Genomic DNA, 12,851 nt, shown 5'->3' with positions numbered 1-12,851 from the left:
AAAAAAAAAAAAAAAAAAAAAAAAAAAAAAAAAAAAAAAAAAAAAAAAAAAAAAAAAAAAAAAAAAAAAAAAAAAAAATAAAAATAAATATATATATAAATAAAAAAAAAAAATAAAATAAAAAAAAAAAAAAATAAAATAAAATTTTTTTTTTTTTTTTTTTTTTTTTTTTTTTTTTAAATGATATATAAATATATATATATATATATATATATAAGTCATTTTATTTTTAAGTAAAATTTATAAAGTGTGTCTGGCACCATAAATATGAACTAAAAAATGTGATTTTTTTTTTTTTTTTATAACTATTTAATGCAAACATATTAAAAAAAAATAATAAATAAATAAAAAAGATATATATATATAAATATATATATATATATATATATATATATATATATATATATATATATATATGTATTATCCTATTTGTGTACCTGAATTTTTATGAGTGGAATAGAAAAGCCAAATCCTCCTTTGATAATTTTTGCATAGCATTTCCAGAATCACCAATAGTGCTGTCAAAGACTAACTGTTTTTTATTTTGCAGTTGAATAATTTTTTCTTCTACAGTATTTTCTATAATAAAACGTATAGCATATACTGTTTTGTTTTGACCAATTCGATGAGCTCTTTGAATGGCTTGTAGTTCAGCTGCTGGATTCCACCATGGATCTACAATAAAAATTCGATTTGCTACTTGCAGATTTAAACCTTCACCTCCTGCTTTTAAACTTATTAATAATACTCTTAATTGTTTATCTTGATTAAAATTATATAATATATTATTTCTTGATATCATAGACATATATCCTAATAATTTTGAACAAACAATATTATTTTTTTTTAAATGATATTCTATTAAATCTAACATAGAACAATATTGTGAAAAAATTAAACATTTATCATCAGTATTATCTATTACATTTTTTACTTCTTCATATACTGCTTCAATTTTAGTACTTGATTTATATTCTTGAGTATTGATTCTATTAATAAAACTTTTATTTATATAAGTAGTTTCTTCTTTACAAATAATAATTTCATCTTCTTCATTTTCTTCTTTATCTACTAAAAGATTAAAATCAACTGTTAAAGGAATAAAACATACAGGACATCCTAATGGATAGTTTTTTATATTCTCATCATTACTTAATAAATTTATATAACCATCTTTATTTTTAAATTTTACAACAGATATGGATTTAGATCTCTTTTCCAAGTTTTTTCTTTTATTCTTCAATATATCTTTATTGTCATTCATATTATTGTTCATATTGTCTTTCATATTGTCATTCATATTTTCATTCATATTGTCATTCATATTGTCATTCATTACTATATCGTACTTACAACTATTTGTATGTCTAACCATATTCATACCCTCATTTGTATCAATATTATATGTGTTATACTTTATAATATTACCATTTTTAAATTCAGAATCACTCCTTTCCTCTTCTTCATGAAAACCAGAATCCATCTCGAAACTTTCTATATATTGTTTTAAACAACTTTTATGAAAATTATGATTACATCTAGTACTTATATTATTTCGTTTGTCAACATTTTCTAAACATATACCACACACATAATCATTTGAAATTGCTGGAATTATTGTTGTATTTTTTTTTATAAATTTACCAGATGGGTCACTTAAAAATGTATTACCAAATATAATTAAATATGGGTGATCAGCTGCTTGTCTTAATCTACTTAATAAATCGAAAATATGAGCATAATTATGTAAAACCGTATTTGAATTAACATATGTATTAAATTGTGTTGAGGTTTGTTTATATAAAGATTCATAAAAATCTTTTTCTTCATCTGTTAATCTATCTTTTCTTATCTTTATAATTAAAGGTTTCAGTTTAATATCACTCTTCCTTTCACCTTTAGTTCTACGTAATAATATTTTATCTAATACTTCATTCTTTAAATAACACATACCACTTAAACCCTCTCCTTTATATCCAAACGACTGTATAGGTTTTAATATCCTTTTATTAAAATAATTAAAATGATTTATCCTTGAATGATTACAGAAATAACAATATTTGTTATCTCTCATCTCATAATTTAATAATAAACATCTACAATCTCTTTTTGAACAAAAATAATAAGCATATGGATAAAATTCTATAAATCGTATTAAACTATACAATTCAGAAATTCTATTCTGTAAAGGTGTTCCAGTTAAACACCATCTATAACCACAACATTTTAAATTCAAAATTGATTGTGTAGTAGATGTATTCCTATTTTTAATTCGATGTGCTTCATCTAAAATAATCCTATTCCAATATATCTGATGTAACGCACTTTCATCAAAAATTTTCATATTCTCTCTTTTTTTCTTTTCTTTACTCATCTTGGACTTTCTAACAATGATGGAATCATATGAATCAAAAGAATTTGACGAATTGTCATAATCATCTCTACAAAATGAATTACTAGATTCTTCCTTCATTTCACTTTCTAAAGAACTCTTACATGAACTCTTACGTGAACTCCTCCTTTGGCTTCTCCCATTCTTTTCTATCTTTTTTTTATTTTTGGGTTCTTTTTTCTTAGAGCATAAATCAACTCGATAAGATTCATCGCTACTATTATTTGTATAACTCTCTTCATTGCTACAACAAGAATTATTATTATTATTATTATTATCACCAATAACATCATTTGTATTATTTTCACTCTTTCTTCCTTTACCTTTCAATGTACACCCTCCATCTGTCGTATTTCGCCTCTTCTTATTTATTGTCACTTCCCTTTTTATATTCACCGTTTTTCGCTTTTTCTCAATGCTACTTTTTTCATCCTCTTTTTTAATTTTCCTTTCTTTACAAATTTTATGATTTGCCTTTTTATTAGTCACATCAATATCAGTATCTCCATCCATATTATCAATACACGATTTGTCTTTTCTCTCTTGGTCTGTATTATTGTCATATAATTCTTTGCGTATATATTTTGCTGATACTAATATTCTATTTATTAACTCAATTTTGGTTCCAAATATATGCTTACCCATTGTTATTAGAAGAACCTTTAGTTCACCCACATTTAATTTTTCTAATTCTGTGTTTTCTATTATTGTAGTCGTTAAATATATTTTAATCAAGACATGTTTACATTTGTCATTCATATCTATATTATACAAAAAATTCTCTAACATATTTTTAATAACTACATTCCATTTAACATCTCGATGATTTTTTATATTTTTCTTTTTTTTTTTTTTTCCTTCACTTAAACGCTCAATAACATCTTCCATTGTTTCTTTATCAAATCCTAAATTACTTAAGTCTATTATTCTACTCGATGTTTTTCTTGACAATGGAGAATATATAGAATTTTTTGAAGAAGAAGAAGAAGAACTTTTTTCTTTACTACTATCTGATGATAATACTATAACATCTATATTACCATCTTTTTGTGTATTTTTTGTTTTTATTTGATTATTTATTTTTTTTTTTTTTTTAGATATATTATTTTTTCCTTTATTTTGATAATTCCCATTTTGATTATTATTACTATTATTATCATTTATAGTTTTGTCAAATATTTCATTATCTTTTTTAATATCATCATTATGTTCTAATTCTTTTTTACTATTAGCCATAATTTCTAATAGCACATTCCTAGGTGTTGGAACAAATGTCTCATCAAACTTTTTCATAGCAACAAGTGCCGTGTCCTTATTTTTTTTTTTTCTCTTTTTCAATTTTTCTGTTCTCACAGCTGTAGGACCACAAAAATATTTTTTATGTATATCTAAATTATTTGGTAGATATAACCTACCACAATATTCACATGGTTGTTTATGTTTATTAACAATCTTTCTAAAATTAACTTCGACAACTGCATATGATGTTATAACAATATCATATTTTATTAATTCTTCATGACTTATCATTTTTGAATTACCATGATAAACATAAACACTTAAAATATTCGCATCAATAAATTTTTCTATTTCAGATTTCCATTGCATAACAGCAGCTACAGGTGCAATTATTAATGTTTGCCCTTGAAGCTTATTAACAAAATCATTTTTTTTATTACAACTTAATATATTATTATTTTTATGAACAGACTCTCTTTTTATATTCTTTATTTTTTTCTCATTTAATACATTTTGAGCTACTAAATCATTTACTTCTATAACATTTTTTTTATCATTAATTTTTTCATTTTGTGTTTCATCACTTTCTATTAATATAACACTACAACACTCTGATTCTTCTTTTATTTTCAAATCATTGGAACTGGAATTATTACAGTATGATCTATTGTTACTATTATAAGTAGTTGATTTTTTTATATCTAATCCTTTAACAGATTTTTTATATTCTATATCTGTTTCTTTAAAGGATGTCACATCATCTTTATAAATATCACAATGTAACATAGGATTGATCTTCTGATGTTCTTCCTTCATCATTATCATGGTTTCTTCCTCCTCCTTTTTATGATCATATTCCACGTTAACATTATTTTGTGGCTCTACTTTTTTTTCATTTAAAATATTCAATTTTTGACATAATATCAATGTAATGGCTTGTATGGTTTTACCCATGCCCATTTCATCAGCTAATATTCCTCCTTTGACATTAGACTTTTCTTGATTTATCATCCAAGAAATTCCTTCTTTCTGATATTCTAATAAATCATATTTTAATTCTTTAGGTACACTAAATTTATAATTTGTTATTTTCTTTTCTATATTTAAATAATTTAATGAATTTATTTTTTCATTTTCTTCATTTATTAACATTTCAAAACTACTACTACATTTTAAATCATTTTTTTTTAATTCATATGGTCTTGAAATCTCTTTTAATTTACATAGCTCCTCTTCATTTATATTTTCTATACCCCCAAAAAAAAGATCCCATTGTAAATTATTATAAATATATATTTCATATTTATTATAATTTTCTTCATAATCATTATTATTCTTATAATCATGTAAATATCCCTTTAATATATTCTCATTCTCTTTAAAATATAAACATGAATACAATATTTTTTTACTACATTCAATATGAACCCAACAACTTATATAACCGTAATCACCTCTCGGATCTTTTGTAGGATATCCAATTCGTAGCTTGTCTTTTTCAATAGCGAAACCGCACACCCTACATCGGCTAGCTTCTACAAAAAAAAAATAAAAAAAAAAAAAAAAATATTGAAAGTATGAAAAATATAGGTATACACAAATAATATATATATATATGTATGTATTTATTTGCATATCATTTTATAACATATAAACGATGAATTATATCATATTTCATTTTATTCTCTCTTACTTGAACGTGTTTTGTTTATTAACAATTTGGGGGTTACTTTTAATAGCTCTTTTTTTAATTTCAGTCGAGCTATATAATTAGTACCAACCCAATGATTTAAATCTTTTACATATATACAATTACTTTCTAATATTTCTTTTAAATATCTTTCCTTCTTTGAAAATAATTGATCAAATTTTTTTGCCATACTTTATTATTAATAATATACATATCTGCACTTGTTCTAGTTTAAATCATAAGATACAACACCCAAAAAAATAAAATAAAATAAATAAATAAATAAATAAATATAAATATATATATATTTATTTATTTACTATTGTATAATATAAAATGACTATTTATAATTTTATATATTATTAGAAGTACATACAAATATATCTTCTCCTACTCTGCATATAATCACAACTATATTAATTATAATACATATTTAAAACTTAATAATTTTATTTAGGTATGCTCTCAAATGTACATATATAAAATAATTTTACTTTTATTTATTTATTAATTAATAATTAAATTTTTTTTTTTTTTTTTTTTAAACCTTTTTTATTTATTATTATTTTATGATTAATAATAAAAATGAAAAGAAACTTAACAATATATTATATATATATATATATATAATAATATGTACCTGTTTATTTATATAATTTATTTCTTTTTTTATATATACTTCTAGATATCAGGTATTTTATTATATACATTAGAATATACATTCTAATATAATTTCAATATATATATATAAATATACATATCTTAATTTTTTATTATTTATGCACATTTTCTATATAAAATATATTTATATATATATATATATATTTTTTTTTTTTTTTTAAATATAATGTTTATAAACATATCATCAGAATTAATAAGCTTTATAAAAGTTAGGAAAAAGCATTTATCATATATAAATATAAAATATATGTAAAAATGAATAAAGTCAAATTTTTCATATAAATATATATAATATACTAAAAATAGATACACAAATATTATTATCTTCTTTTTTTTTTTTGATGTGCGTTTAAAATTTTTTACTTTTACCCCTTTATATGAGTGATTCTTCTATACATAATATTTTGATTAAACCATCATAATAAAAAAAAACATCATCATTCTCAATCTCATTGTTTTCCTTATGAACTATATTCGAATAAAGCTTAGGGAAGTTTTTAAAAAATTTAACATTATTTTTGTCAACACAATTTTTTAGAAACTCTTCCTTTTTGTCATAAAAATTTTTATATACTCGTAAATTTAATGGTTGATAATTTTTATAATCCTTCGAAGAACTTTTCATTTTTTTATTCTTATTAATTTTAAACAGAGAATTCTTAAAAAAAAATGTCCACATATCATTCCGACAGTAATAACTTTTAAGTTGTCCACTCATATGAACATCTGACAGTTGATTTGAATTGTCTAATATTTCTTTTTTCACATTCTAAAATATAATCAACATATATAAAAATATATATATATATATATGTATGTATGTATTATATATAATTGTAAATATTATTTGCTATATATAAAAAAATAATGTACATATCATATATATATATTTATTCATTTATTTTTTATTTTTGTATTTACCATACATGCCTCCTTATATATTTGTATTCCTTTCTCCTTTTCCACATAAAACTCTTCAATCATTTCTTGAAGAGCCTCTTTTAAAGACTCCAATAATATGGAATCACCAAACTTCTCATCAAAGTTCCCATGTTCCATTTTTTTTTTTTTTCTTATATTTTCCAATATTTTTGGAATTTTAGCTAGATCACAAATAAAATAAAAAAATAATATATAATTTTTTTATTAAAATATAAGGATATTAAAAAAAAGAAGAGAAAAAAACAAGAGTATATTTAAATATATATATCAATATTTTAAATATAATAGTTTAAAAAAAAAATGTACCTTCTAAAGCTGTATTATGATTAAAATGAAATAAAATAATTATATATGATATATAATATATAAATAAATAAATATATATATATATATATATATATTTTTATTAATACTATTAATTTAAAAAAATATAAGAAATTTAATTTCTTTTTACATGCTTTATAAAGATTGTTCTTCTTTTTTCATTATACCGAAAAGTTTTTCAAGGATTAAAGTTAAAAATGTCTTAAATAAATATTAGAATATAATAATATAAATTAAAAAATATTATAATAAAATCAAAAAAAAGGAGTATTAAATATATATATATATTATATACTTCTATTATTTAGTACACATTGAGACCTAAAATTTAATACCACAAATTCAAAATATATATATATATATATATGTATATATTTATTTATTTACTTTAGCTTAACTATGATATTACACTATAAACATTCCAAATAAAATATGCATATCAATTATTTTTCAAATGTACTTTTTAATATAACCAATAATTCTTCCTTTTTCATAAACGCCAGAAAAAGTATCCGAATTTTTTAATATAATATATTTTTCTATACATAATTTTATTTTTATAATATTAGTACACATATTTATTATATAATTTATTTATTTATTTATTTTTCTTTTTTTTTTTTTTTTTTTTTTTGAATTGAAATTATTTAGTAAAATATTAATGTTGTAATTTCATTAACAGTGATATATATAAAATAATAGTAATAAAGCGTATATTCTCTTTTTTTCTTTAAATGATTATAATATATATATATATATATATATATATATTTTATAGAAGAAAAATAAAAAAATGAATGTATTACAAAATATATAAATATTTTTGTAAAACATATTGAAATTATTATTTTGTATTATATATTTTTTTTTTTTTTTTTTTTTTTTTTGAATATTTATAATAATATGATATAATATATATATTACATTTATATATAAATTTTTATAATATTTTATTATTTTTTATACTTATATATGTATTTGTTATTTTTTTTTTTTTGTAATAAAAAGAAAAAATAAAACAAGACTATAAGTCCAAAATTTATCATGTATTCATCCTAAATAAAAAAAATACATATTTTAAATAAAAGTGAAAATGTATATATAATGATATATAAATATATATATATATATTATATATATATATATATTATATATGCTGTATGTTATGTTTTGTTATAAACATACTGTATTATATATAACAAATAACTTAAAAAAAATAAAGATAATAAAAAAAAAAAAATAAAATACATTAATGAATTGAATATGAATAATAATAAACTTTTTAACCTTTTATTAAATTAATAAAAATATTCATTTATTTATTATTTTATAAATATATATATATATATATATATATGTAGAGTGAGAGAAATACATATTATGTTGTTATCATATTTTTATATTATATTAATATTACTTTTATTTTTTTATATACTTTCACCAATATAATTATATGTTTGGTTATTTATATCTATTTATATTCTTGTATTAATTTTTTTTTTTTTATGTGAATTTATAAATTTATCCATGTAAAAAAATAAAAAACGTCCAGCATTGTTGGGTCCCTTTGATATTATGTTATATATGAGATGATTAAAATAAAGGAAATACAAAAATAAATAGTCAACTAAAATGTATATATATATATGTATATTTATATATATATATATGAATAAATTTTTTTATAGTTAAAAAAAAAAAAATACCATAATATATAAAATATATATTAATAATCATATTATTAGATTTATTATTATAATCGAGGGAAAGCGAAGGCAATAACTAATTATGGATTTACATGTAAAAAAGAATAATTATGATCAAGTTTTAAATATAAATAAAAATCAAGGAAATTCAAATTATGAGTTGAACGAAATAAAAAATAATATCAACAATAATAATAATAATAATAATAATGATAATAAATTATTAGAACATAACCATTTTAATAATATAGAAGAACATACAAAGGAAAAGCAAAATATATTTAATTCAAATGATGTGAGTGAAATAAACACTAATATAACATCTAATGTAGAACAAAATAAAGAGCCTAAGAATAATATTGATAGTAAAATTTATTTATCACTTAATAGATGTGAGAATAATGATTTTTTAAAAAAAGAAGATTATTATAAAGATGATAATTATAATGATAATATATTACATGGATTAGATCCAAGTACAGTTAAAACATCAAGTTCAAAAAAGGGTTGTTTGATATTTGATAATAATAAAAAAGATGATATAAATAAAATGAGAAACATTCATAGTGATATTAGTAATATAGAAAATAAAGACACCTACCATATAGATGAAAAGGATATAAACAATAAAATATGTAATAATAATAATAATAAAATAAATAGTATAAATCATATTAATGATAAAGAGAAAACATCAAACATATATAACATATCAAATATATATAACATATCAAATATATCTAACATATCATATGACAAAGAAATTAAAGAAAATTCTCCAGATTCTGAATATGAAAAAACAAATGAATCATGTAATTATAAAGAAAGCATAAATTATAATAAAATTCAATTTGAAAAGAAGAAAAAAAAAAGTTCTGAGGAAAAAAAAGAAAGAGAAAAAGAATTATTAGTTGCTTATTGGTTAAACGGTATTATTGAATTATTAGAAAGTGGATTTAAAAATGGTAATATAAATGGAAGTAATTCAGTAGGTAAAAAGATCGCAGAAGTGTTAAAGAAGGTTGTAGAGATATATCAATGGAAGAATGTATTTGATTTAATTGAAATTATAAAATATTTAGGTAAACAAGTTATTAAAAATAATAAAATGTTTTTTGTAATACCCAATATAATAAGAAGAGTATTAACAATAATAAGAGTAGAGCATTTTAAACAGTTATATTTATATAATAATAATTATATGGATAATATTAAAAATATCAATATGATTGATCATAACCTATATGAAGACAACCAAGACGTTCAAATGTGCAACCATGCTGACAACAGGAATAATAAAAATAGTAATATTAATAGTAAGAGTAATAGTAATTGTAATAATAATAGTAATTGTAGTAATAATATTAATTGTAATAATAATATTAATTGTAGTAATAATATTAATTGTAGTAATAATATTAATTGTAGTAATAATATTAATTGTAGTAATAATAGTTGTGATAAGAACAAGGTGAAGAAAAAAAATATGACGCCCATTTCCAAACAGGGATCAAAAAATTTAGACAACTTTGATATAAACACAAATACATTATATCAACGTGAAATAAAAAACTTCCATAAATCATTTTCATTTTATTTTGAAAAGCAATGCAATGAAAGCACTTATAAAATACCAGCTACAAATACATTGAAACATTCTATAATAGAAGGTATAGAAGAGCTTATAGCTGAAATAGATACATCATGGGATGAGGCTGAACAAAGAACATCATATGATTTATTTACAGAGAATGATGTAATATTAACACTTGGATATTCAGCAGGAGTAGAGAAATTTTTAAAAACTATAAATAAAAAAAAAGATGGAATATCTGTTATAGTTGTAGGAGGAGATATTAATAGAAATGGATATAAAATGTCTCAATCATTAAGTGATGATGGTGTTGATACAACATATATATCTGATGCAGCTGTATTTGCTGTCATACCTAAAATTACTAAAGTTGTTTTAGGTTCTGTTGCTGTATCTTCATCAGGTGGAGCTATTACAAAAATGGGTGGTTATAATATTGCTTGCTCAGCACAATTACATTCTAAACCTGTAATTATTGTATTACCATTATTTAAATTAATATATGTTCCATTATATGATCCTCTAAGACAAAATGAATTACAACCTGGACCATCTCTTATATATAATGATGAAGATGTTGAAAATCTTCATGTCAGAATTCCAAAATATGATTACATACCAGAACATTCAATAACTTTATATATAACAGATGTAGGACCTGTAGATTCTTTCCAGTTATATAATATAACAAAGAAAAGATATCACCCCGACGATATGGACTTGAGTTTTGAATAAAAAAAAAAAAAATAAAAGCCAACAACATATTAAATATATATATAAATATAAATATATATATATATATATATGTTTATTTGTTCTTAAAATTTCCGCATATCATTTTAAAATACAACAATATAAATATTCATTTGTTATATGTATGTATATATATATGTATTTTTTTTTTTTGTAATAATATATATGAGGAAATTTTTTACGTTCTTTAATAAATATTTTTATTTCGAATTAAAACAAAGTAAATATGAAAACACAACTATATATATATATATATATATATATATATATAACATATTTGTGTTTTTAAAACATAATAAAATAATAACACATAAAAAAAAAAAAATTTTTTTTTATTAATAATTTCAAATCAGTCTCCGAAAAAGGAAGATTCATTTTCTATTAATCTCTTAGAACCATTAATTGAATGAAGAATAGTGTCTATATTGGTTTCTAAAACGATACCTACAATGGAAGATATAAAATAAATATAAATATATAAATATATATATGTAATTGTCTCATTAAAAATTGTAAAAAAAATTATATTTCTTACCTCCCATTATTATTTCATCTAATATATAATTTATCTGAAATATAAAATATATACATATATATATATATATATATAATATTTTTTTATTTATTTATGTTCATATATTCTGCCCCTTACCTGTTCATAATTATATATCAAATCAAGCTCACAAACATTTTCAAAATTTGAATCTAGAACTTGTACAAAAACCTAAACCAACAAAATAAATAAATAAATAAATATAAATATATATATATATATATATATATTATATAACATTTGGGTAATATAAAAAAAATGAATAGGCAAAATATACGCACATAAAATATTATTTCATTTCATTTTGTTTTATTTTGTTACTTGTATTAAATCCAGAATACCTAGCTCACTTTCCATTGAGTCAATGATAAAAACAAAGTATAAGGTCGCAAAGTGTCTTTAAATAAATAAAATAAACACATAAAATTATATAATATATATATTATATATATATTATACATATTATATACATATTGATAAAATAATCTAACCTATATACAACTTTTATATCCGATGAAAATAATTCTTCATCTTCTATAAAGCAGCAACATTCCATATCCAGTCTATTTTTTATTAGTTCATAAACTCTTTTTGTTATTAGCTGTTGCCTCTCATGACTCTATAAAATAAAATAAAAATATACATACATATATATGTATATGTATATATATATATATATATATATATATATATTTATATTAACTCACACTTTCATCATAAAAACGTAAGAAACGGGGTTTTCCACTATTGTTTATTACCAGTACACCTTTAATCATATTTATAACACATATTATAATATTTTAACAAAAAAAAAATAAAAATAAAATAAAAAATAATAATAATTACAAACTTTTCACCTAAAGATCATACTTATTACATTATTAAATAAGAAATAATTTAAATATAAAAAAAAAAAAAAAAAAAAAAAAATACTTATATATAATTTATTTTTTCATTTTATAATAATATGTTAAGTT

The 12,851-nt window shown here is 19.7% G+C and overlaps 4 protein-coding genes across 4 annotated transcripts; 1 reads left to right on the top strand and 3 right to left on the bottom strand.

Annotated features, from left to right (window-relative positions):
• Window positions 1-445: 445 nt before the first annotated feature.
• Window positions 446-5,511, bottom strand: PGSY75_1250800 (putative DNA repair protein rhp16; the record flags this gene model as incomplete). Its single annotated transcript, XM_018787063.1, has 2 exons — window positions 446-5,166; window positions 5,325-5,511. 2 exons carry the CDS (start codon window positions 5,509-5,511, stop codon window positions 446-448), a joined length of 4,908 nt encoding a protein of 1,635 aa, XP_018640928.1.
• An 864-nt stretch (window positions 5,512-6,375) lies between these two features.
• Window positions 6,376-7,061, bottom strand: PGSY75_1250700 (hypothetical protein; the record flags this gene model as incomplete). Its single annotated transcript, XM_018787062.1, has 2 exons — window positions 6,376-6,771; window positions 6,924-7,061. 2 exons carry the CDS (start codon window positions 7,059-7,061, stop codon window positions 6,376-6,378), a joined length of 534 nt encoding a protein of 177 aa, XP_018640927.1.
• Window positions 7,062-9,056: 1,995 nt separating this feature from the next.
• Window positions 9,057-11,303, top strand: PGSY75_1250600 (putative eukaryotic translation initiation factor 2b, subunit 2; the record flags this gene model as incomplete). Its single annotated transcript, XM_018787061.1, has 1 exon — window positions 9,057-11,303. The coding sequence occupies one exon, from the start codon at window positions 9,057-9,059 to the stop codon at window positions 11,301-11,303; it is 2,247 nt and encodes a 748-aa protein (XP_018640926.1).
• A 367-nt stretch (window positions 11,304-11,670) lies between these two features.
• PGSY75_1250500 (putative AP-3 complex subunit sigma) lies at window positions 11,671-12,650 on the bottom strand (the record flags this gene model as incomplete). The annotated part of the gene is made up of 6 exons (XM_018787060.1): window positions 11,671-11,765; window positions 11,857-11,890; window positions 11,974-12,045; window positions 12,196-12,271; window positions 12,366-12,493; window positions 12,582-12,650. The coding sequence occupies 6 exons, from the start codon at window positions 12,648-12,650 to the stop codon at window positions 11,671-11,673; spliced, it is 474 nt and encodes a 157-aa protein (XP_018640925.1).
• Between the last annotated feature and the right edge of the window lie 201 nt (window positions 12,651-12,851).

Source organism: Plasmodium gaboni, chromosome 12 (assembly GCF_001602025.1).
Source record: "Plasmodium gaboni strain SY75 chromosome 12, whole genome shotgun sequence".
Lineage (NCBI taxonomy): Eukaryota > Apicomplexa > Aconoidasida > Haemosporida > Plasmodiidae > Plasmodium > Plasmodium gaboni.
Note: the sequence above shows the minus strand (reverse complement) of the source record. Positions and strands in the feature narration are given on the sequence as shown.